This window comes from Leopardus geoffroyi, chromosome D2, assembly GCF_018350155.1.
Source record: "Leopardus geoffroyi isolate Oge1 chromosome D2, O.geoffroyi_Oge1_pat1.0, whole genome shotgun sequence".
In the NCBI taxonomy this organism is placed as follows: Eukaryota; Metazoa; Chordata; class Mammalia; order Carnivora; family Felidae; genus Leopardus; species Leopardus geoffroyi.
In genome coordinates, this window is record NC_059334.1 from 15,617,370 (window position 1) to 15,642,289 (window position 24,920).

The 24,920-nt window shown below is 56.4% G+C and overlaps 2 protein-coding genes across 7 annotated transcripts in view; one reads left to right on the forward strand and one right to left on the reverse strand.

Moving 5' to 3' along the window:
• The window catches only part of PCNX2 (pecanex 2), a 302,310-nt gene extending 278,548 nt beyond the window's left edge, over positions 1-23,762 (forward strand). For all 4 annotated transcript variants that reach the window (XM_045437338.1, XM_045437341.1, XM_045437340.1 and 1 more), the window contains exons 29-34: positions 8,839-8,983; positions 9,492-9,722; positions 10,253-10,527; positions 11,379-11,563; positions 20,959-21,407; positions 22,831-23,762. In XM_045437338.1, coding sequence (XP_045293294.1) covers positions 8,839-8,983; positions 9,492-9,722; positions 10,253-10,527; positions 11,379-11,563; positions 20,959-21,407; positions 22,831-23,004 — 1,459 coding nt within the window. In that variant the 3' untranslated portion in view covers positions 23,005-23,762. The remainder of the gene's footprint in view (positions 1-8,838; positions 8,984-9,491; positions 9,723-10,252; positions 10,528-11,378; positions 11,564-20,958; positions 21,408-22,830) is intronic.
• The window catches only part of NTPCR (nucleoside-triphosphatase, cancer-related), a 37,020-nt gene continuing 35,019 nt past the window's right edge, over positions 22,920-24,920 (reverse strand). For 2 of the 3 annotated variants that reach the window (XR_006701412.1, XR_006701413.1), the window contains one exon: positions 22,921-23,031. The gene's annotated coding sequence lies outside the window, so the exon portion shown is untranslated. Of the gene's footprint in view, positions 23,032-24,920 lie in introns of all 3 variants that reach the window. The other variant, XM_045437347.1, reaches the window with a different exon arrangement.

The window sequence follows — 24,920 nt, forward strand, 5'->3', positions numbered from 1 at the left end:
CTGCTTCCTCCTTTCACTCACAAGGATCCCTCTGAGTACATTGGGCTCACCCAGATAGTCCAGGATAATCTCCCCTTCTCAAAACTCTTAATTTAATCACATCTGCAAAATTTCCTTCCAGTGTTTAAGGTAACATATTCACGCGTTGCAGGTGGTAGGATATGGACATCTTTGGGGGCCCGTTATTCTGCCCACCACAGCATCCTTGCCTTAATCCAGATGTTTCAGGGAATGAGAGTAATATTTTAGCATTAAAAAGTAAGGTTTGTTGCAGCCTTCCAACCGACCATTTTATCAAGCCAGGGAGTTTCTTCCTCTTCCTAGATTGCTAGATAAAGCTTTTATCAGGAAAGGATGCTGAATTATTTTAAAATGTGGGGTCAGGCATCAGATGATCTTCTTCTCCTTGAAACTATTAACGTAATGACTTACATTCATAGAGGTCTTCATGCTGAAATAGCCTGCAAATTCTAGGATAACCTCTATTTGGTCATGATATATTATTCTTTTTATACAATTATGGGTTCAACTTGCTAATATTTTATTTACTATATAGTTACATGTACGTTCAAAGTATGAGTGGCCCATGACCTTCATGTGTGCGTCTGAGCATGCACACAATATACTCTTGCATAATTTTTTAAAAATATTTTTAAAATGTATTTGTTTTGAGAGAGACAGAGAACATGAGTGGAGGAGGGGCAGAGAGAGAGGGAGACGCAGAATCCAAAGCAGGCTCCAGGCCCCAAGCTGTCAGCAGAGAGCCTGACGCGGGGCTCGAACCCACAAGCCGCAAGATCATGACCTGAGCCGAAGTCGGACACTTAACCCACTGAGCCATCCAGGGGCCCCTCTTGCATAATTTTAAAATCAGGAATACTCCCTTAGGTGTACTTTATGCACAGGTCATTCTCACATACTTAATGTTAAAGAGCTAACAGATGATTTTTGAACCCTGACGCCCCAGATGGGTCTTATACAGCAGCCTAGCATAAGTCACAAGCTCTACTTTATTTGATAGATTTAGTGGGGACATATTTTTGACTTTACAACAGTGACACAGCTCTGATGGACAGTCCTCGAGAAATAAAAATATATACATGCAAAGTTAGCGAGAATGACTAAATTGAGAATGATGCCTGGGAGAAGAGAAGCTCCATGGAGTGGGGCTGTCTGGAGGCCAGGCCCAGCCATCCGGGGTGGGTGTGGAGATCCTAGAAGTGGGAGCCAGCATCCGGGTCTTGGCTGTGCCCTGAGTGACTTTGGACAAAACCCTTGCCCCCTCTCTGGTCGCCCTTCTGCCTGTGTCAGGTTTAACGTGGAGTCTGAGACCCCCTCCCCCTTTCCCCATTGACCTTCTTGGGTCTGTCCTCCCTGAGACTGGACCCCTCCAATCACCACCCTTTACTGGGGGGCTCAGATCCCTGGGGGACTGGAGTTCCCTTCCTCACCTCCTTCTGGAAACTTAAGGGTATTTTTGCGCAAACTCCCACAGAGTTTGGGGGAAATCTAACAGGAAAGGGATAAACCTTCAGCTGTTTTCTTAGTCCCTCCACTCAGCTGCCATTAGTTTGGCTCTTAAAGAGCTAGGCCCCCTTTTCTCACTGGCATCCAGCAGTGAGGCTTTCTACCTATTGGAGGAGACTTTGGGGCTGAGAAGGGGGAATCCCAGCCAAACTGGGGTTTCATGTAGCCCCTTTGCAGGTGTTGGAGTCGTCCAAGGGCCTCCCCTCAGCTGGGTCTGGGAGGGCTCTAGGGGGCTGGGAGCTGTGTTGCCTGGGTTCTGTCCCCTCATTCTACATCAGGCACTTTATTGCTGGACCTTAGTGGGGTAGGCTTGCCCCTGCTCTTCCAGAGCCTGGAAGGGAAGACTGGAGGGCTTCCTGGAGGAGGCTGTGGAATGGGAGGGGTCGGGGGAGGAGAAAGAGGCCAGCAGCAAGCCTTTGCACATTGGGGTGGGGGCTGGGGCCTGGCGAAACCTTAAATGAGGAGCTGAATACAAGCGAGCAAAGACCACAAAAAATACAATGTCTTAAAATGTTGATGTGTTTTGGAGATAGAATGGGTTAGTGTGGAGGTTCCAAATAAACCCTGGTAATTTTTTGAGATTTGGTGTTTGAGACCTATCTTCTTTGAAGAACTGGGTCTCCCACTGCAGAAAGGCACACATACATCAAAGGATGCCTTCACAGGAAGTCCAAATAGTTTCACTGGCCCCAAGCTAAGAGATAGCTTGACGATGGTCTTCAAGTACATGGAAGGCGGCAAGTGGAGCCTGACAGGTGCTCCGTTTATAGAGATAAAGGCGAAAAGATGGTGGCATTTTATAGCAGCACTATGTTTGCCTGAGGAAGAAACTGTACTGGCTCTTGGGAGCAGACTAGGGTTCCAAGAGGATAGAGAACCCCAAGATCAGTGTAGTCATGAAAAACAGTAGGCAAATAAGCCAGCCGTGGGTGCGCTATGTCAAGCCCTGTGCGGGAGGCCATTAAAATCAGGTCATCCAGCTGAAATCAGAATCTTGGAGCATGTAGAAAACACGTAAGTTTGAACATAGGAAAGAATTTATAGCCCAGAAAAAGAAGCAAGCATTCCTGGGACCTTAAACTGTAAGACTGCTCGGGGAGGTCTTCTGCCCTGGCCTGGTGTATGGGTTCCACTCTGTGGTCAGCTTCGTAGCTTCTCTGATGGCTGGACTTCTTTAGGAGACACCCAGATTCTCTGGTCCCCTGAGCCCCAAATCTCAAGATTACTTGGGCAGATCGATCAGAACATAGAACATAGACCCCAGGTCCCATCACAAACCACCCACTGAGGATCTCCAGGAACTGGGTCAGGACATCTCTGGTTGATTTTGAACAGCTGCCCTGTGGCTGACTCCTCGGGTCCTCGGGGCCAGGCTTGGGAAACACTGGCACGGGACACTGACAGTTGACCCCATCGATAGGGAGGCTGGAGGGAGCACAGAACTATTGGGTGTTCAAACGTCATGAAGTCAAATGTGTTTTTGAAAAGCTTCTCGTCAAAGCTTGCCTTTGACTTATTTCTCGCTTGGGAATTACTCTTCCACAATTTGTTTGGAATTCATCTGAAACAGCAACACTGGAGGCCGCACCCTTGCTCTCCAGTTATTAGGCGGGATTCTGCGGTGTGAACATCCTTCTGTTTGTATCTGAAGCTTATGCTGAAATGAGGATAATGGCAGCAGTGAACGTTTACAATGTGCTTGCTCTGTATGTACTGGGGGCGGTGCTCAGCACTTGACGCGAGTTGATGTCAAGTAAGAAGGCTTGACGGAGGATGAGGCAGTACGGTTATTGGCCCCATTTTACAGCCGGAAAAACCGACGCGCGGAGAAGTGACCGGCGTGGTGATTCACCACGGTGGAGTCTTGCCCAGTCTCCAGACTCCTGCTGCTGACACTGCTCTCTGCCACCGCTAATTCTGTCCCCTCTGCAGGAATTCCTCAGGTCACCCCCATCCGTGTGGGTGTTTCCCTGGGGCAGCTGGGCTACCCCACGGCACCCACCTTTCCCTCCTCACACCCCTAAGCTCCCTTTGTTGACGGCTTTTCCTCCGCAGGCCTGTGTTGTGGAGAGCTGCCGATGGGACTCACGGCCCCCGAAGCTCACTGTGGTCGGTGCTCAGGGTTGCGCCTCCCTCTGCGCCACCCCCTGCCCCGTCCTGCTGGCCCAGGGCCCTTTCCTGTGGGATTTGCCGCCACCCTGTGCTCAGTGCGCCCCCACCCCCACCCCCACCCCGCGCTCTTGGACGTGTCCTCTGTTTCGTTCAGGACTCAGGCATGGGTCCCAGAGGACAGATGAATGCGGGGCACTGGGGTGTATTTGTCCCCTCCCCCCACTGACACATGTCCACTGTCCTCAAACCATACTTGTGCACCCAGTCCCCCATGTGAAGAGATCCTAGCAAGCCCCCACCTGGCCCCCACATATACCTGGACAAGCTTGATCCTAAAGATAAACACAGAACGAAAGAGACGATAATGAGGACAAGGGACTTGCCAATAACAACAAGTATCAGAGCCAAAATTGAAGCCTAGGCATCCCTCCAGCCCTTCTGGGCCATATGCTGCCCCTCTGTGCAGTACCTAAACTCTAACTTTTTTTTTTGATTAAGTATTTATTTATTTCTTGGGAGACAGAGAGACGAGGGGAAGAGAGAGAGAGGGAGACACAGAATCTGAAACAGGCTCCAGGCTCTGAGCTGTCAGCCCAGAGCCTGACGCGGGGCTCGAACTCTCAACCAGGAGATCAATGACCTGGGTCGAAGTCGGACACCCAACCGACTGAGCCACCCAGGTGCCCCTGTGCGGTACTTGAACTCTAAAACCAAGTAAAGCACGTTGGCCCTACCTGAGGGACACCACTGCTTTCTTTCGGAGCGCTCTTTACCAGGTGGGAGGTAGCTGGGATCCAAACCAAGGGTTGGTTTGATTCCAGAGCCGGTAGACTAGCTTCCTGGGTAAAGAATCCACGAAGGAATTATAAATACGCCATCGATGCGGGGCGTGTGCTGAATGTATGCACCAATTTAAACTTTTGAAAATGGCTGGTGACTGACCTCAGGATGGTGAGGTGTGGGGGGAGTACAGAGGTTAGTTCATTCGAACACACATCTTCCAGTTACACAGTCTCAAAGCAAGTCTGGGTTTCTGGCCAGGTGGGTAGCTGGAGGGGAGCCGTGGCTTTGCTCCCACGCGTCCTCAGCGCGATGAGATGTTGAACATTTGTTCCCGCCTGCCTCTTTCTCATCCTTGCTGGCCTGTTTCCTCTTACAGAAGAGGGTTATAATAATCGAAATTGTGCAGGCATCCATGAAAATGAGACGAGATGATGGGATGAAAAGCGCTTAGTAATCCACAAACCAGCAGAAAAATGGAAATCGTCCCCATCTTTCTGTCTCACTGGGCAACTGGACCATGTTTGTTTGTTCTTGTCGGGGGTGGGGGGGGGAGTCTTTAGCAGGAGAACGTGGCCAGGGCTGATGGAATCAGCCGTGATGCCAGTGCGTGTGGCCGAATAGCACGGAGGGAAGAAAGCGCCCATAAGGTGTGCTTTGCTCTCCGTGTGGACATGCTCTCTGGGTCTGGAATACAGACCGAGGCAAACAGGCGGGGCTCCTTCCGCAGCCCCGTGACTAATCAAGCATCGGAAGCCCAGCCTGCAAATCACACTTAATTGTTCGCATATGTTCTCCAAGCTCTCCGTTTATGGCGAAGGTACCAGAAGGCTCTTCGCCGTGCTGATCTGTAAACACATAGTGCAGGGGCCTGTTTGGAAATGGGCTCAAGTGAACAAATCAGTCGTTGTTCTGGGGAGCCCACTGTGAGTCCTGCAGAAACGACCCCAGCCTTAAAGCCGTCTCCCTCTGAGTGCTAAAATGCATCAAGGCTAGATCCCAGATAATGACCCCATTGTCCAAAACTGAAAATCCGCGAACTCCAGCTGTCCTCTTTCCCCGAAAGAGCAGCCTTCTCGGCTCAACAGAGGTACTGTGAGCGTGTGGGTCGCGTGGTTCCTTGTTGTGGGGACCAGCCCGTGCCTCACGGCCGTGAACCTGCCTGACTTCTTCCCACGAGACACCACAGCACGCCAGCACCCCCGACCCGGTTGTAACACATGAGGACATCTCCAGATGTCCCCCAGGGGTCCAGATTGCTGGCAGTTGAGAACCAGTGAGCGAGGGTGCAGGTGAGAGCTGGGCTGGTCCAGTCAGTGTGAGCAAAAGTGGGGCTTAGAGGGGAGGATAAAGGAACTTCGGGCTAGAGCAGAGCCAAGAGGATGCCTCTGTGAATAAAGCCGAGTTCCAAGACGGTGCAAACAGCCTTTGCTTCAACTGGCCATCCTCAAATTGTCCTTGTAAGGCGATGGCGGAGGATGCTGAAATGGGCTGGACCACTTAACGCGTAAGCCTTGGGCCCGGCGTGAGGTAGAGTATCAGCAGCGAGGACAACAGGAGTTTGGACGAGCGGAAGATCACTGAGACCCAGCCTTGCGGTCGCTGGCGTCTGCTGGGATGGCAGAGTCCCTGTGAGGCAGAGGCTGGGACATCTGTGCACGTTGGCACACACACGTGCATGAATGCACACGTAGTGAAAACGGCAAGCTCATTACTCTAGTCCCCGCCCTGCGGAGCGGGGATCGAGCCCTGCCGGAGAGTGGCTCAGGGCCAAGCGGGAAGCGGTGCAGACCCGGCCCCTCTGATGGAGTCAGGTGCAGGGGCAGGACCAGACATTTGCTCTCGGGTCGAGAGGTATGGTGTTACAACCTCAGCCACATATACAGGTCTTTTCCATTAAAAAGAAGATGTGCTCAGGTACCAGCTACTTGCCGTCGTGAGAAGGAATAATATTTTTCTAGTGGGGTTTCTATTGAGATTTTGGCATGTCTTTAGGGCCACGGAAGCCGGTGCTTTATGTTGGCACCACGGCCTTGGTTGTGTGCGTGTGGGTGTGCGTCTTTAACACACGGCCATACACGTGTCAGGTTTCTTCTGGAACCTGTTCTGACCTGTCCCCGGCTTCACCCCACACAGCTGGACACAGCAACCCCTGCGCTGGCGATTGCCCGGCCAACAGATTCTGTGACAGGACAGGATGATCCCAGGTGGGGTGGGGGGGTGGGGGGGAGGACCACAGGGGATGGGGGTGGGGGTGGCTGTTTATCCCCATGAAGGTCAACCTTGACTGACTGTCTACTCCAGCTGTTGGCCTGGCGGCGGGGCGGGGGCTCGTCATCTCTCAGCGGAATCTGAAAAAGACAAAGCCCTATGACGGTCCAAATCAGAAACATGCTGCAGGCCTCCTGGAGACCTCGCGCTCTCTGCCCCCTCCCCCGAAAGCCCTCCCCCCGCTCGATACATCCCTCTGCCTCCCTCCCCTTCATTCTCTGGAGGATAAAAGGCAGGTAATGAAACACCTTTCTTTTAGGATGCCTTTACCTTTAAGGTGCGAGGGATAAGACCCCCCAATCCGGGGAAATGCCGGTTCAGGCTTTGCCTTCTGCATTGAGGATCACTGGAAAAGAACAGCCTTACGTGCCACAGTGTCATTTTTCTCCAAAAAGAGAAATGACGAGCAAAGCATCTGTTGTTGGGGGCCTTCCCGCTTTCCGTCCTGATAAGTAAGCAGCCTGTGGCTGCCATGTACATGTTCTGGGAAACAAGATGCTGGCGCCTTGAACTCCTTGCTCTGCTCTTTTCTCTGCAGACGCTGCTCTGGGTGTCTGGGCGAGCCCCGTAAACTTCCTTTGCCGCCACCCCCATCCCTGCGTCTGGAGGAGTGTTTTCTCTTCCTGGGTGTGTAGGCAGCCTTTCCGGGATAAAACCCACCCGTGTTCTGCCATCTAGCTGTTCCTTTGCAGGGCTTAGCTCTCATCTGGTGACGGGGGCATTTTCGGCGGTTTTCAGCTGACAGCAGATAGTACTCGTCACTGTAAAACTTGTGCTCGGCCCTGCTGTCCTGTGCCTCCCCCATTGGTGCCTCCCAGGTGGCCACTGAGCCCACAGCCCCTGGAAGTCTTTGTTCTGTGAAGGGAGAGCCTTTTGGGAAGGCTTGCCTGCTGGAACTCTTTCTGGAAGGTTCTGGGCTCCTCCAAGCCACAGCACCCCAAGCCCCCACCTGCCTAGACCCTGGCTGCTTCCGTTTCCCACAGTCTGCTCTGACTCGAAGCCACGGCGTCCCTCTCAAGAGGGTTCCAGAAGGAAATTAATGCGAGCGGTACATTTTGCAACGAAATGCTAAAATAGCAATCAGTGGAACTATTTCCCTGACGTGCAGGTCTAATGTGCTGCGTTGAATCAAAAGTCTTGCTCAGTGAGCCAACTCATTAAATCCTTATGAGCGGCCATCCTCAGAGATTTTCCTTCTCACACATTCTCCTGCTCATTCTGTCCCAGTTCAGCCCTATCAGGACTGCTGTTTCTTGTACTTGCCTCATAACTACCTCTCAGGGATGTGAGAGGCCAGGGTCGTTCGGGGTGGCTGTGATGGAGGATGTGAGTGGAAATAAAGGAGAGAGGAAGAACACCTCTTCCTGTCCCCATTATGTGGGATCCATCGCCTTTCCAAACCCGGGTTCCTGACGTTCATCCAAGATGTAAAGGACCCAGACCGTGAAAGATTTCCCTTGGGCAAGCCATGTGTCCTGGGTCCAGGCAATGCTCAATTATGTGCAGGAAACGGAAGCAGAGCAGGAAAAGCTCAGAAACGTGAAAACCTGGATAATCCTGAAAAACCCTTTGGCCGTTCATTCTAACCCTCCCCCGTATTCCATTTCCAGCAGCCATTCACAAAAGGGCGCGACTGGGGAACGGAAGTGCTCAGACAATCCAAATGACCGATTCGGGATTCCGACGGGTGTTGTTGCTTTCTCTGCATCCTGTGGTAGAATCCAGTTTTTATTATGAGCGACCTAACCTGGAGGAGACCTTGACAAACGCAAAGGAGAATGGTCCCCAGGTGGCCCTGTCAGTCACCCCCCAAGAAGGTCACCGCTGGGCCTCCTGGAATAGAGTACCTGCATGTGGGGGCTCGCGGTGACCACGGCCTGCACCGTCACACTCAGACATCAAGCACGAGTGGCTTGGGGTGGCTCCCACAGCTACTGAGGCTGACCATGACCCCGGCTGTCGGGGTGGGGGTGCGGGTCTGGGCGCAGGCTCTGGCCGGGCAGCGGTACACTCTGGGCTGCTCAGGCTTTTAAAGGCTGGAAGGTCCTTCTTGGCGTGACAGATGGGGGGCTCAGACCTTGCTCAAAGCGACAGGTTTCTGAACACTGTTCAATGGGAACAAAGAGTAACTTGGACTTTGCTTTTCAGCCTGGACTCTTTCCTGTATGGCCTTCACACCCTCTTCAAAGGTGACTTTAGAATAACAGCACGAGACGAGTGGGTATTTGCCGACATGGACCTTCTGCATAAAGTTGTCGCCCCGGCCATCAGGATGTCCCTGAAGCTTCACCAGGTAAAAACCAAAACAACAATCCATTTTTTATAAAAGGATAAGCCTGAAACATGATGGGGGAAAAAGCCTTTTTCAAAAACATGGTCCCTTTTCTTGGCATGACGTTTGTGAGCGGGCGTGTAACTAAGCATCGAGGCCGTCCAGATATTCTTGACCTCAGTGGTGGTGATTGGTGTGCAAGAGCTGCTGGGGGGTGGTCATGTCCCGCTAGGACAGAGAAGGGGAGCTGGCCACCGACAATGACATCTCAGAAGTACCCAAACTGTATTGCAAAGGCAGAGAAACCTAAGGCCGAAAGCCGTTTCCCTAGGCACGTTCCAGCGGTTAGGACAATGGGACGAGGACATGTCCTCTACCCCGTCGGGATTCAGAAGGAGTGTGGGAAGAGAGTCCACGCGGAGTGGACTTGGCCCTTCGGGTCACCGGCCGAGTCGCCATGTGGTCACTCACCCACGGATCAGCTCGCTGGTCTTCCCCGAGCCCGCACGTGGACCTCTTTCCCCCCCAGGACCAGTTCACTTGCCCCGATGAATATGAAGACCCAGGGGTCCTCTATGAGGCCATCCAGTCCTTCGAGAAGAAAGTCGTGATCTGCCACGAGGGTGACCCGGCCTGGAGGGGCGCCGTGCTGTCCAACAAGGAGGAGCTGCTCACCCTGCGTCACGTGGTGGACGAGGGCACCGACGAGTACAAGGTCATCATGCTCCACAGGACCTTCCTGAGCTTCAAGGTGATCAAGGTACAGTGGCCCTACCTCCCGGCTGGCACCAGCAGTCACGTCTCAGGGACACAGTCTCGGAGGAGCGGAGGTGGGCAAAGGGGCCAGGGTCCCTCGAGCCTGTGAGAACCAGTGTGTCCACAAGGGCTTTGGCAAGGAGTCCTGGTAGACACGCGTGTAGATGAGGGTCAGGATCTGCCTTGTTTTTAAACACTTTTCCAGTTCGCCAAAGTTCCAGAACTTTCTGTAATAACCTATCCCTGGACCTGGGGGCTTTCTTACCAGTGTTTCTTTTCTTTGTATAGCTTCGAACCACTGGACCAAAGCAACAGCTTTCTTATTCGCCCTGTTTCCCCATGAAAGTGGCATCATACCCATCTTACAGGACTGCCCGCGGCTCCGGCTTGACTGCGAAAACAGCTTTAGGCCAAAGTCCTGTGGTCACAGATACTCAGACCCATAGCCCCGGTCGCTCTCCGTAGGTTAAAATCAACAGACTGAAAACACATGCCACCATCTGCTTTTGTCTCCGTTCCTTCCCTCGCCTGCAGGTTAACAAAGAATGTGTCCGCGGCCTCTGGGCCGGGCAGCAGCAAGAGCTCATATTCCTTCGCAACCGCAACCCGGAGCGCGGAAGCATCCAGAACAACAAGCAGGTCCTCCGAAACTTGATTAACTCCTCCTGTGACCAGCCCCTGGGGTACCCCATGTACGTCTCCCCACTAACCACGTCCTATCTAGGGACCCACAGGCAGCTGCAGAGCGTCTGGAGCGGCCCCGTCACTTTGGACGGCATCAGGACGTGGTTCCGAACCAAGTGGTTAAGGTAGGTTTTTACCACCAAGGCCTTCATCCAGACGTTGGGGGGGGGGGGGGCGGGGAGAGCTCCCCCACTTGCGGTTAGAATTTCACTGTTGTGTGATTAAAACCGCTATTCCCGTGTGGCCTAACAGATCATTTGTTTCCCTGAGCAGTCTCGGATGACGAATCAGGGAAACCTCACGCAGATGAGAATCTGTGTCCCTCGCACTTGCTGAGGCTGAGGTCTGGCTGGCGTTCGTGCACGGCGTTCACGCACAGCGTTTGTGCAGGGCATTCGTCACGGCGTTCATAAACCGCGTTCGTGCGCAGGGTTCGCGCACGGCGTTCGCGCGCAGCGTTCGTGCACGGCGATCACGCAGAGCATCTGTATGCAGCGTTCGTAAACAACGTTCGGGCACAGCACTCCTGCACAGAGTTCGTGCACAGTGCTCGTGCAGAGTGGCACGGGTTATGGGTCTGCAGGAGTAGCTGTTGTACATCTGTTATGGGGCTGGGGCCTGAACTCCCCCAGCACACGGCTTCCAACCAATAAGCCTTTCTGCTTGGGATAATGGCTCTGGTTAGCTGGGATGAATTCTAGGCAGTTTGGCCCAAGTATGGCAGAGCTCCAGATCTCAGGCCTCGAAGCCCAGGGTTCTTTCAGAAGGTCAAGGCCGCAGCATGTGGATCCCGATGTGTCGTTCATTTCTCAGGCACTGGCATCTGGGGAGCAGACCCCTCCCCCGCTCCCCTGCATCCCAAGTGTGGTGCTCACTTGTAGAGTGTGGTCTTTTTTAATCCTGATTTTCACAGGGGTGGGGGGGGGGCAGGTAGAAATGTCTGGTGAGGGCCCTTGAAGTCCCTCTCCCCCGACAGGATGCGGAAGGGCTGTAACGCCGGCCAGCATGGTACAGGCAACATCGAAGACGTGGATGGGAGGGCTGCCCCGTCCGCAGGAGGCGGCCACGCTCCGGGCGGCGAGAGCCAGGAGAGCAGCACGGAGCAGCCCAGAAAAGATGGGACCCACCACTGGTCACCGCACGAAGGGACACAGAGGACAGGTGGGTGCAGCGGGCCTCACGGTTACTGATCAAGGCTCCTCTGGTCCCCGTGACTGACGCCACGGGTTATGCTGTCATTCTAGCCTCGGAGAACTCCTTCTTACAAAAAGAAAAAATCAGGATTGGGCCACAGGATGCCCTAAATTTACTGACTCTTGAAGGTTCTACCCAGGAAAACCTCTGGTAGACTCAGCTTTTTTTTTTTTTTTTTTTTTAAGTTTATTTATTTCGAGAGAGCACACAAGTTGGGGGGGGCAGAGAGAGAGGGAAGGAGGGAATCCCAAACAGGTTTCACACTGTCAGCAAGAGCCCAACAAGGGGCTCGAACTCACAAACCTTGAGATCATGACCTGAGCCGAAATCAAGAGTTGGATGCTTAACTGACAGAGCCACCCAGACGCCCCTATTAGAACTCAACTTTTATCCTTTATCCATATCCTATTACCTTAGCCAGCCATCTGTCTGTCTGTCCATCTGTCCCCCCTCTTACTCACTTGGTGGCCATCGGATCGTGTGCCTACTGTGTGTGGCTGTGCTGTAGCTACTGATCCAGGCTGGCATGTGCCTCCTTCCGGGAGTGGACCCTCATTCCTCTCTGCATCTGTGGGGTGCACAGACAGGCCTCCTGCCCCCCCCTTCCTGCTTCTCTCTGGTTCCTGCCTCCACCCCCCCACCCCCCCCCCCCCCCCCGGCCACGTACACCTGCCATTTCAGAGGACAAGAAACGAGGCGGAAAAGGGTGCCGCAGACCTGATGGACGAGGTGCACTGGTCCATGCCTGGGGAGAGTTTAAAGTTTAGAATCGCTTTGCAACTGATGCCCACCTAGTGAGGCTCACCCAGGTGGATGAGGTTCTGAAGCCCGCTCCCCTGGGGGGAGGGTAGGAGAGGCGGCACCGAGGGCTCGAGAGGACACGTCAGGTGGCTTCAGGACGGGCAGCTGCTGCGTCCTAGCTCCTGCCCACATCGGTGCTCGGCTTTGCCTTCACAACCTGTTAAGCTGTTTCACCTTTTGGCCTTGGCGCTTCCTTACCATCCAGAAGCCTTCGCTAAACACCTCTCTGTGCATGTCCCACAGGCCAGCTCTGTACGGAGGGAGTTAGCAAGGGACGGTCCCTGCCTCCTGGAAGTGCCCCAAGCAAGGCTGAGGATTTGACTGAAACAGTGAGGGTTTACATAAACACAGGCAAGGTGGTAGGTAGATAGACAGATGATAGGAAGGAATGAAGGAGGAAGAAGAGAGAAAGAAAGAAAAAGAAGAAAGAAAGAAAGAAAGAGAAAAGGAAGGAAGGAGGAAAGAAGGAAAGAAAGAAAGAAAGAAAATAGTATAATACATATAGGGAGGGACACCTGAATGTCTTAGTTAAGCGTCCAGCTCTTGATTTCAGCTCAGATCATGATCTCAGGGTTCATGAGTTCAAGCCCCACTTTCGGCTCTGCACTGATGTTTAGGCGCCTGCTTGGGATTCTCTCTCACCCTCTCTCTCTCTCTGCCCCTCCCCCGCTTGTGCGCTCTCTCTCTTTCCCAAAATAAATAAACTTAAAAAAAAAATACACATACATAGGGAGGGGCGGGGGGAGAGATGACTGATAGATGACAGATGGATAAGCCCGAGAGACGGAAAGCTAGAAGATGGGAAGGAAGAAGATGGGGAGAGAGAGGGAGATGGGTGGATAGGCAGAGGGGCTGGCGTTAGCTGCTCAGAGGGGACAGAACCCCCTGCCCCTTGACTGAAGCCATCCTCCCTGAACGCGGAGTGAGCGGTGCCCCTGCCCGGCCCGAGGCCTCAGTGTGTGGCTCGCTCTCAGGCTGGGACTTTCTTACTGCTTGGTTGACCCTTGTTGTTACTGAATGAGGAATGTTAAGGTTCAAGATCACCGAAGTGATTTTCCAGATGGGAACGTGCAAGGTGGCTTCCACATGGAGAAGAGGCTGCGTGTTTGTCCAGGTGGCTCGTCTGCAGCGCAGAAAGTCTGGGGCCGGGGGATCTGGCGGGAGGAAGGCCGGGTGTGCTGGACGAGCCTCGGACCCAGTGAGACTCCTCCTCTTCGTAAGGAGTAGAAGGGTGCCTGCTGTGCTGGGCCTGGCAGAGGCTAGAGTTCCTCCCTCTCCTCACAGCCCAGATGCCGTGGGTCGTGAATGTTCTTCCCATTTACAGCCAGCGGCCAGCACCTGGGAGCAAATACAGACTTTGGGGGCAGATATTACAGCAGGATCTTCCAGAGGCCAAACCAGCTGTTAAGTTTTCCTTCTTGTTTCTCAAAACTGCTCCTGCCAAGGTCAGTCCTGGCTTTCCATGCTCTCCAAGGTGCCTGGGCTCCCAGCCCTCATGACTGTCAGCCCCCCACCCTGCCCCCCGCCCCCCAAGGCTGCCTCAGGCTCCCAGACCAGCGTTCCTCCTGTTCAGGGGCCTGAGGGGGCCCATCACCAGGCCCCAGTGGCTTTGAAGCCACCCACCCCGGGTGTATCAGGACATCCCTGCTGCGGTGACAGATCTTAATAAATAACAATCGTTGTGCCCGACCCTCACCTGTGTGCTTTCCAAGTGCAAATTCACTAGTGTCACCATGACCCAAAGAGAGAGCCCTTCCCCATACTCACCCTGCAGCTGAGGGGACGGGGCATGAAGTCACATCACTGCCCAGAGTCACGCAGCTGGGACTCAGACCCAGAAGCTGCCATCCTAACCACTGGGCACGGTCCCTGCACTCTGGCCCTGGGGTGCTGTGTCACCTCATCAAGTGCCACCCTCGTCCCCAAGCCCGGGCACGAGCTGATGGGGCCACCGGCCTGCACCTGCCCCAGCCCTCCATCTGTGCTGCTGGCCGCGTCCCTGCCCTGAGTTTGTCCTGTCCCCTGGCTGGCAAGTCTCCTCTCACACCTGGTCTCCCTTGTGACCCACAAGCAGGCAAAGCTGACACTCCGTTCCTCCCCAAGCAGCCAGCCGGGCTTCCTTTATGTCCCCACTTGGGGGTGGGGGCACAGGGAGGAACCCGTGCTGACATGCCTGCAGAGGAGGAGTCACTGCCCCGCTGCAGGGGGTCAGAGGACCCAGAGCGGGGAGGATGGGCCAGCCCGCCCCTCCCCTCCCCTCCCCACCTCACACACAGGAGGCACTTCTCTCTTGCTCTCTTTGGCCCTTCCCGCAGCTCTGATGACTCCTGGCAGCCAGAGCGGTGTCCTTTGAACTTAAGGCAGGTCAAGGCATTCTTCGGCTGAATCTCGGTGTCACGGCCTCCCTTTCCACCAGCGGCAAAGCTGGAGCCCTTTGCCAGGGCAGCTATCACAAAGTACCACGCACGAAATGGCTTGCCCCACAGAAACGGTTGTGTCCCAGTTGGGGATGCTGGAAGCCGGTGATCAAGGCGATCAAGGTGCCGGGAGGTCTGCTTCCTCCCGAGGGCTGTGGGAGGATGCACGCCAGGCCTCTCCCAGCTTCTGGGGTCTGCTGGCCGGCTTTGGCATTCCTTACCTTGTAGACACATCACCCCCTCTCTCTGCCTCTGTCTGCACGTGGTGCTCTCCCTGGGACACCTCCCAGGTCTGCGTCCGAATCCCCCCTCTCTTTGAGGACGCCAGTCCCGCGGGAGGAAGGCCCCCCCGGTATGACCTCATGGGACAAATTACACCTGTAACCACCCTATTCCCAAGTAAGGTCACATTCTGAGGTGCTAGGCGTTAGGACTTGAGTGTGTGGATCTGGGGGGCATGCTTCTGCCCTCGCCTGGCCTGCATGGCTCCCCGTGACGGACCATCTCCCCGATACCTACTTTCCGCCCTCTGGCCGGCTCACGTTGCCCTGGTCCCCGGGCCTCCTCGCTGACCCTCGTCACGCAGGCTCCCCCTCAGGGCCTCTGCACTCCTGCTTCCTCTGGCTCCAACATGCTTCTCCCCACGTCGCGGGTCCCCCGCTCACTCGCCCAGCCTCTCATCGAATGCCGCCTGCCAGAGAGGCCCCAGCAGGCCGGTCACACAGCACCGCCACCACTCTGCCCTGCCACCACCGCGTCAGGGACCGGGAGCTGTCCACTGTCCCCAGCCTGCGACAGCACAGTGCAGTGGGTGCTGGGTGTGGCCGGCCCTAACTTCCGCAGGGGACGGACAGATGGCCCCCGCCCCATCTCCCCCAGCGAGGGGCCCTCGTGCATGTGTGTAGGCCTCCTAGTCTGCACGTCTGTACCCCATCTGTACCCTGGCAACAGGGGCAGGAAGGCCCGCCGTCCACCCCGGGAGGCGGGGGTGCCTGGGGCTGTGGTCTGGGCTTTGGGTCTGGGCGGAGATTCCCGAGTGCCAGGCGCCCAGCACAGGGCCCCGCAGGAGTGTGTGGGAGCTCGGCCTGTCCCTGGTTTCCTGGCCCTGTGGGGGGACGTGTGGCCGCAGGAGCGCCTGGGTGAGGCCCCTCTAAAGTGCCAGGCTAGGTGGCCGCTCAGGTCTGTGGTGGCCCTGTGCTCAGCGGTCACTGGTTGAATGAACGAGAGGATGGTTGCCCCCAAGCTCTGAAAGCTGAGTTCGGCCATTCGCACCGAGGCTTCCCTTTAGGGCCAGACGCTGGGTCATATTCCCAAGTGGGACCTCAGCGGTAGCCGGCGTCTGTCACGGCTGCGAGCCGCTCACCCTGCTGGCTTGTCCCGGGTGCCCCAAGCCCCCTGCCAGAATCCCACCAGGGCCCGGCTCTGCACCTTCAGAAAGTTCTCCGGGAAACCTCTCCTGGTGGACACTCTCCTGGTGACGCCTTGGGGACAGGGCCCTGCCCACACCAAACTGGCACAGTCCTGGGAAGAAGGGGGACCCTGGAGGGCAGCCGAGGACCACCCCCTGGGTCCCCTGCGGGCTACCGCCCACCCCTAGAGCATCCGGGGTGTCTCTTGGGAGGCAGTAGGAGCCTCAGCTGGTTCACCGAAGAGCTCGAGTTCTGCAGAGAGGTTACCTCCTCCAGCCATTCGGGTTAGCGTCCCCAAGGGGGCCCGGGAGCTGAGGGAAGCTGGGGGTCGTGAGTCCCAGACAGGAGATGGCAGGGGCCACCCCTCCGGCCCTCGCCCCCCTCCAAGCTCTGGCTGATGCAGAAACTGCCCAGCGTCCCCACCCTCCCCTTGGCAGCTGCTCAGGGTTCTGCCTCGTGTGAGGGCTCCCGGGGTGAGTCCTCCCTTCCTAATGCTCACCTGGGAGCTTCACAGGCGGTGGCGTGAGCAAAGCGTCCATTCTGGGGGGGGGGGTCACAGGGTGGGGATGGAAGCCCCCACACACTCGAAGGGATGCGGCGTGTGAGACGGTGTCCTTGAAAGTAGCATCTGGGACCCCAGGAGCTCCTCAGCACAGCAGGGGAATAATCTGGAGGCAGGCTGGCGTGCAGGTCCCCTGAGAGAAATCTAGAGAGGCCCAAAGTGGGTACGCGAGAGGGACAGGTTGCCTCCCCCACACTCGGGACACAGACGCCTCTCCCTCCTGCCCCCTGGAAAAGGTAAACGTCACCTTGTTTTTACTACTACTGTGGTTGAAGCCATACAGGGACATCTGCCATCTTGTGTTGACATTCTCTGCACCTGCTCACCCTCTGTGTGAAGTACGAGGACAGGACCGTCGTCTCTGATCTCCCCGTCCCTCGGCAGGTAGAAACACGCCCCACCTCGTAAGCGGCGTGCTGGAGCCCCAGGCCTCGGAGGACCAGGGAGGTGAGGGCTTCCTGAGGCTCCGTGCCGCGGACCCTTGGCACCCGATGAACAGCAGTGCCCACAGGTGTCCGCGGGGTGACAGGACAGCCACACCCAGCTGGCCCTCCAAAGACCGGGACCCCTTACGCCCACCCGCTCCTTGGCGGGTGCGGACGGCACGGGCACTCGGGGAGGGTTTCTGACTCGGGCAGGGTCAGGGGACGTTCTCCATTCCCGAGGCCCCGTGTATACCGGCCCCTGGGGTCCCAGGGACAGAAGGCCCCGAGAAGGAGCCCCTGGTGGGAAGGGGCAGCCCCAGCTGGCCGGCCGGCCCTGTCCTGGGGAGCCCGGACCTGCTGCAGCCGGTGGTGCCCTGACGAAGCCACCTGCCCGCCCTTCCGGCAGGCCGGCGCCCCCCACCCCGCCCCCACTGTGCTGCCGCGGAGACCCTGGGTTTCATCTCAGCCACAGCCCTCTCTGGCCTCCCCGTCTCCCCCCAGGCGAATCAAACTCCTGTGCCCACACGAGTGGAGACCAGGGCTCCCAGAAAGGGAGCCTGCCCAGCCAGCGGACGTTAAAGGCTGTCTGCCGGTCAAGGGGAGGGGATTCCCATGCCCAGATCTCTGTCCTTGGCTCGGAAAGTCCCTGCCCCAGCGCCCCACCCCAGAGGCCACCCTCCAGTGCACGGTGAGGGCCTGGCCTGCCTGCAGCGGCACATCCGGGGGTCTCAGCCTCTAGGGCAAAGTACTGTCTAAGCTTCTCCAGTGGTTCTAATGTCCGAGGTCAAGAAGCCGTGTCCCCACTCGAAACTTTCCGGGGCCAACTCTGCTCCTCATCAGGGATTTACGACGCTCTAGGGTCTCAGTGTGAGGTCAGTCCTATGGGAGGGTCCCTGCCGTCCCTTACTGCCAGTCAGCGTGCTGTGTGCTGAGCCTTTGGGAACAGCGCAGCCGTCGTCCCTTCAGAGGGGCGGGGAGGATGGCGGCCAGTGCCGTGCTCACCGTAGAGCAGTTACCACCTGTGGGCCGAGCACCGTGCGGGAGGGAGGCCCCGGCGGTCGAGGTGGAGGGCCTGACTCCCTGGAAGGGCACGACAGAGCAGCTTAGCCAAGTGGCAGTGATGGAACGGTCGGAAGGGTGAATGTGAACCAAATTCTAAAGACAGGGATCTTGTATTACGGTGCCCAAGGCTCGATTCCCGTAACCGGGGACCCAGCCGCTCCTTCCCCTGGGCCCTGCCTCTCGGTTCTCAGCCGAGTATCCCAATCCCGGTCCTTGCCAGACTCCCGGAGGACTGACCCCTGTCCCCAGCCCGCCACACTGCGTCTGCTGCCCCCCTGCCCCCCATGTGCCCCGCACTCACTATACGGTCTCGATCACGGCCCGACGGCCTGCAGTCTTCTTGCCACACCAAGAAGTAGACATCCCAGCTGGAAGGGGACTGGTCGCTGTGGTGGAGGCTGGTGGCCTACTTGTGGGACGACAGTTAGGAATTCATAACTAATCTGAATCCCAGACTGGACAGGAAGGCTATGCTCTCTAATAGGAGGCGTCCCAGAACCTGTCAGATAACCATCAAGGATGGAGGAATGGTGCCAACATGATGAACCGAGGAGGGTAATTTCTATGGTATTTCAACCCGGGTTCTAAGGAGGTTTGCCCTACAAACGCTCCTCATTTGATAATGGAGAACTGGCAAAGTAAAATTGGAAAATAATTACCCTGAGCAGCACAGATGAATTTAGCACGATTTGCTTACTTGTTCCACTTGCAGAATTAATTAAAAAAAAAATTAAGAGCAGCAATAACAACCACAAAACGCAACAAGAGTGAAGCGATGAGATGCGGGGAGGCACGTTATCTTGCACAGAACACAGACCATTCCTCTTGGACGGACAGATGGGTCTTCGTCCCTTTGTTTCTGGGGCCCGCTGACGAGTTCCCCCACCGAGCACGGGTGGTCTGCTACCCAGCCATCAAAATCACTGACTTGCGGATGAATGTAGGGTATTTTTGGACAGCAATCAGCATTACGGTATAAATCACAAACAGATGTTTGGCCTTGTCAGACTGAACAGACTACCAAATCACCGTCTCTGCTAATTCGCATTCGTCAGGGTCCCTTTTCTCCCCGTTTTTCCCTCCAAGAGGGTAACTTAGCTCTTGGGTGTGGGTGGATCAGATGGGCGCCGGCCCCGGGTTGAGAGCGCCAGGCCAGGGGCTGCCCACACTCCTCCCAGTCCTGTGGGGACTCTGAGCGGCACCGTGGGTGGGTCCCTCCAGCAGGTGGGCAGCAGCGACCAGGTGGGGACACCTGTGGAGACGGGCACCCCCCCTCCCCCCCATCCTGCTGTCTACACTGCACTGGATTCACATGAGGCAGAGGGCCCTTGCAGCCAAAAAGAGGCAGAGTGGAGGCGGGGCTGGAGGGGACCCCTGGAATCCCTGTATTAATATGGTCCCTAAGGCACTCTCTCTCAAGGACAGGTCTCTTCTCGGGGCCTCCTATACACATACATAAGGATTTTAGAATCGCCAGATGCACAATTACTAGGACATTTGGGGTGAGGTGGAACATGAGAAAATGCACGGGACAGTCCTCAGGGGCCACCCCTTCAGCCCCTCTGTTTTTACCGACTGAATGCCTACATTGTCGCGGCTTCGGGAGACATGTCGATAAGGCAGTTGGTGGAACCATGTGTGAGGTCACTATCTGCTCCCTTCAAAATGATAGTTCAGAATTAGAGCCTAGAAATTGTTGCTTAAGCGACTCAGCATCCCGGCGAGCACACGCCTTCCTCCCCCCGCTTCCCTATAAAACTGCCAGCGGTCGCTTCCTTCTCCCAGACGTGGGCAGGACCAAGCCTTTGGGGCAGTCGGAACCCTTCTGTCAAGAATAGCCTTGTGTCCGCAAGCCTCAGCAGGAGCCCTGAGCCCAGGCGTGGCCAGTACGAGGGAGTTGGGGGCCACGAGCATGTCAATGTGGGCCTGGGCCTGGCCAGTCACACCTGTGAGGGCTTCTTCTTAATGACCTTGACTTTAGGGGAAAACTTTTGTAGAAAACGAAGGCTGGGGCAGGTGGCTCAACCATTCCCCCCCGCACCTTTTTTTTTTTTTTTTTTCAACGTTTATTCATTTTTGGGACAGAGAGAGACAGAGCATGAACGGGGGAGGGGCAGAGAGAGAGGGAGACACAGAATCGGAAACAGGCTCCAGGCTCTGAGCCATCATCAGCCCAGAGCCTGATGTGGGGCTCGAACTCATGGACCGCGAGATCGTGACCTGGCTGAAGTCGGATGCCTAACCGACTGCGCCACCCAGGCGCCCCCCCCCCCCCGCACCTTTTGAGGCAACTAAAAATGACACAAGCCTGCATGTTTCTTCCCTTTATCGCTGCTTATCAGATGAGCATAGGAACCAAGGTCCTGACGCAGGAACCGAATTGGATTTGCTTGCTAGGGTCAGATTACACTGTCAAGTGACACATCCCAGGGTGCCTGGGTCTGGAGCTTCCGGAAACGCAGGACTCGCGTCGATCACCCTGACCCCCGCTCCCCGTGGCAACACTTCCACTCTCCCGGGGGCTGCCAGGGGCTCTTGGCTCAAGCCACGTCCTCAGGGTCCCGGGAGGGGCTGTCCCGACCTTGGCCACAGTGGACCAACCCGGGGCCCAGCTGCCCGTCTCGCCGCACAGACCTTGACGTTGGTAAGCACCTGCTGTGGCAGCCGGTTCTGCTTTCTTTTACAGGCGGGAGGAAAGGCTGGAGCCAGTCTGTCCAAGCACACGAGGCGTTGAGCCAAAGGCCACCCGGGCTGAGCTCATCGGGCCCCATCCTAGAGAGCCACCCGGCCTTCCTGCAGACGTCCACATCAGTCCACGAGCTGGCCCAGAGGCTCTCGGGCAGCCGGCTGTCCCTGCACACCTCGGCCGCGTCCCTGCACTCGCAGCCCCCACCGGTCACCACCACGGGCCACCTGAGCGTCCGCGAGCGGGCCGAGGCACTGATCAGGTCCAGTCTGGGCTCGTCCACCAGCTCCACCCTGAGCTTCCTCTTCGGCAAGAGGAGCTTCTCGAGCGCTCTGGTCATTTCTGGACTCTCTGCCGCGGAGGGGGGCAACACCAGCGACACCCAGTCGTCCAGCAGCGTCAACATCGTCATGGGCCCCTCGGCCCGGGCCGCCAGCCAGGCCACACGGGTAAGGGGCTCGGCCGGCGGGCCAGGGTGGGGGTGCGGGCCCCCACGTCTGCCATCGCCTCGTCCACGGGGGCCCCAGACAGGAGGTGTTTTGGCCGTGCGCGGAGGCAGACGAGACGCACGGCACACGTCCCGCAGGTGATGACACACGGCAGGCAGTACGGAGGCTGCGAGACACCGGAGCTGGGCTGAACTGCTCTCCTTAGCCCCGAACCCGGGATGCGAGCAGGTCCACTTCCCCCCCCCAGAGCAGGAACATGTTCTCCTTCGTTCCCTTTTCACGCCAGTCTGGCCCGAGGGAGGGGGAAGAACACACATCAACGCCGGCATCAGACTACGGTCCGTTCCTTCCGCCGGATTCAATCTGAAAGCTGCCGTGGTGTGGCCTTCTACGCATGTATTTAAATGCTAGGAAACGAGAGGTTGAGGGACTCCCCCTAAGCAAACGGCTCCCTACCCAGAGCTCCAGGCGAGCGGACGTGAGGCGAACACTCGCGCTTCGTAAGAGAAAGTGAGTGAACGGACACTCCCCACCCAGCGGTCGGGAGGCGAGGACGGGAGGCACGGTGCAGGTCTCCCGAACTCCTTCTGGGTGTTCACACATTCTCCTGCTCTAAAAAGCACGGGAGTCACGGCCTGCCCCTCTCTGGTTGGGGGACTTGTCTGCAGCGGGCTGATGGGGGCCACGCCGTGGGAAGGTGCCCTTCCCACCCCTGGGTCCACGGTCGGCAGGAACCCCCTCCGCGGGGCCGTGGGGCCGCGGCAGTGGTGGGGTTGTGGGCCTCCTGAAGCCCCAGGCCACACCGCCAAGGGCAAGGAGGCTGGCTCCTTCGGGAGCTGTAAGTAGGTTGAGTTAGGTCACTAAGGTCTAATCAAGCTTCCCTCATAAAAATGCACAGTAACAGACTTTTCTCCCACTGCTCAATCTGTTTAAGATGCCGTCTGTGGGTGTGGTTCTGGGATTCTGGCAAATTCAGTTTCCCTCTTTCCAACAGGACAGCTGGGCCCTTGGCACTCTGTGCACCCAGGGTAAATAACCATCCATATGACGGTTCAGGGGCAAACCTGCCGTACCGAGCGTTCCTACCAGGCGGGAAGTGTGTGTATGGGGGGAACGCTGGCCAGAACCCAGGAAATCCAGGCACACAGTGACCTCTCCCCCGAGGGCCCGTGTTCCCAGCATGGCCACATGACCTGGGAAAAGGTCCCCGTGTGCAGAGCCCCTAGCCGCTCCCCCACCCCCGGCACATTGGACCCCTGGTTTCCTTCCTTCCCCACCGAAGCCAGAACCCCGGGGCCCCCGCATCTGACCTGGGACCTGCCGCGTTGGCGGGTTAGGTCGGCCCCTGCGGCGGCGGGTGGGGATTCGAAGTGGCGGTAGGTAACATTTGCTGAGACCCCTGCCTGTCCTTTCTCTCTGGAAGCACCTCTCTGAGCCGTGTGAACCCACCGAGGCCACCGAGCAGGGGCAGCTTCGCGACCGCCGTCTGGCCGAGGCCATGGCAGAGAACGGGGGGCTGATGTGCAGGAGAGCAAGCCAGGAGGACATGGGCCTGGACGACACGGCTTCCCAGCAAAGTGCGTCCGATGAGCAGTAGGGGGGCAGGGCTGGCCAGGAGCCCCTCCTGTGGAAAAACGAGAGCTGCTGTAGCCAACAGTGACTTTACCTCGGGTTCTGGAAGAGTCTCACGTGAGGATAAAACATGGGGCAGCACACACCCCCTTCCCCCGACACTGCCCCAAGCCACCCCCGGAGCCCCCCAGATGTGGGACGCACAACACACTTTCCAGAATTTGAAAATTCTAACAAAAAGCCATGTAATATCTTAAAACAAATAGAGTAGGTAGAGCGCATAAATAACTCTCTCCTGCCCTGAAGAAACTAAGACAAGTGCATGTTAATAATTGGCATTTTATACATTACCGTTACCACGTTAAAGGGACAGCAGCACCCATCGTACCATCCGCTGGTCAAACGCAGTAGGGTTCAATCTACGCATAAAGAAAACCTCACTTCTTTATAACATTTATGCACACGTCAAGTATAAGCCAGCGGCGGCTTTTCTGCAAGAAATGTGGTAGTGCATGAAGTCGGGTCTAAAGTATCCCGTGAGAGATCCAGCGACGCTAGCGACCCAAGTGTAGAAATCTAGGCCTGTGGGGGGAGCACGGAAAGCCATTTGGAATCCCATGACGCTCAACTGTAGTCCCCGGCTTCCCACAACCAGGCCTGTCTCGCCCGGCGCTCCCATACGCTCACAGGAATGTTCGCTGGTTTTCCGAGCCGAGCGATCCTTCCTGGGTCACAGAACACTTGCACACACCTTCGTTTTTGGAATTAAAATGTTTACAGTTACTGTTGTGTCCGGTTGCTTGAATTCCGCTGTAGCCTTTATTGTGAGAATGACATCTGGGCAAATTCTGGGACTTTGCCCACCTGAAGACCCCCTACCGGGTAAAGCAGAAACCCGGTTCCTTGTGGAGGTAAGGGGTGGGGAGGGAGGGCGAGGGGGTCCATGAAGAGTATCATCACCGGCCTGTGGTTCATCCCTTCTGGAAAGGAAAGAGTTAGAAATACTCATTTTGGAAACAGTTCTGCAAGTTTCTTCAAGGAATCTAGGATTTGGAAGTGTGGGGAGTAGGGGAGGGCATGGTGGAGAATTTCCTCCCCTCCCTCCCCCCAGTAAGTAGACGGTAATACTTTTTCTTTTTTCAAAATAAGAATTGCCAATTAATAATAGGTAGGCTCTTCATTGGGTGGCTCGGTCGGTTAAGCATCCGGCTTTGGCTCTCAGGTCATGATCTCACGGTTGGTGGGTTCGAGCCCCGCGTCGGGCTCTGTGCTGACAGCTCAGAGCCCGGAGCCTGCTTCGGATTCTGGGTCTCCCCCTCTCTCTGCCCCTCCCCCGCTCACATTCTGTCTCTCAAAAATAAATAAACGTTAAGAAAAAAAAAAAATAAGGAAATGAATCTCCTGAAAGAGCTGGAAAACCAACCGGTGGAGAGACACGTCAATGTAAACGAGAAGCCGAGAGCTCCCGCTGCTCCTGTGCGTTGTTCTGCTGGTGCTTCGGGAGCGGCTTCCCTAACTGCAGACTCGGCCGCTTATCCCGGTTCTCAGCGCAGAGGGAGCAGAGCAGCTTGGTTATTACGGTTTGTCAACAACAGCAAAGGCCAAAGTCCTCGGATCCGAACGCAAGCATGCGTTGTCTGCGGGAGTAGAATCCTCTTGGGCGTGCATGGCGGGAGTGCGTACACGCACACACGCTTACGTGCGCGGGCGCGCGTGCCCACAAAGGGAGAGATGGGGTCGGACCCCTTCCTGGACCCTGCAGGCCGGTGGGCAATGCAGCCACGCTTTTCCTCTACATTGTGGCGAACCACCTTTCCGTTTTCGACGCGCATCAGAGAATTCCTTGCAAGACACCGGATTAGCCCCCATTTAAAGGCGATATTCCTAAAGTGACATCTCCTGCAGGAGTCGTTTAAATGCGCCGCCAGCATACAACCAAAG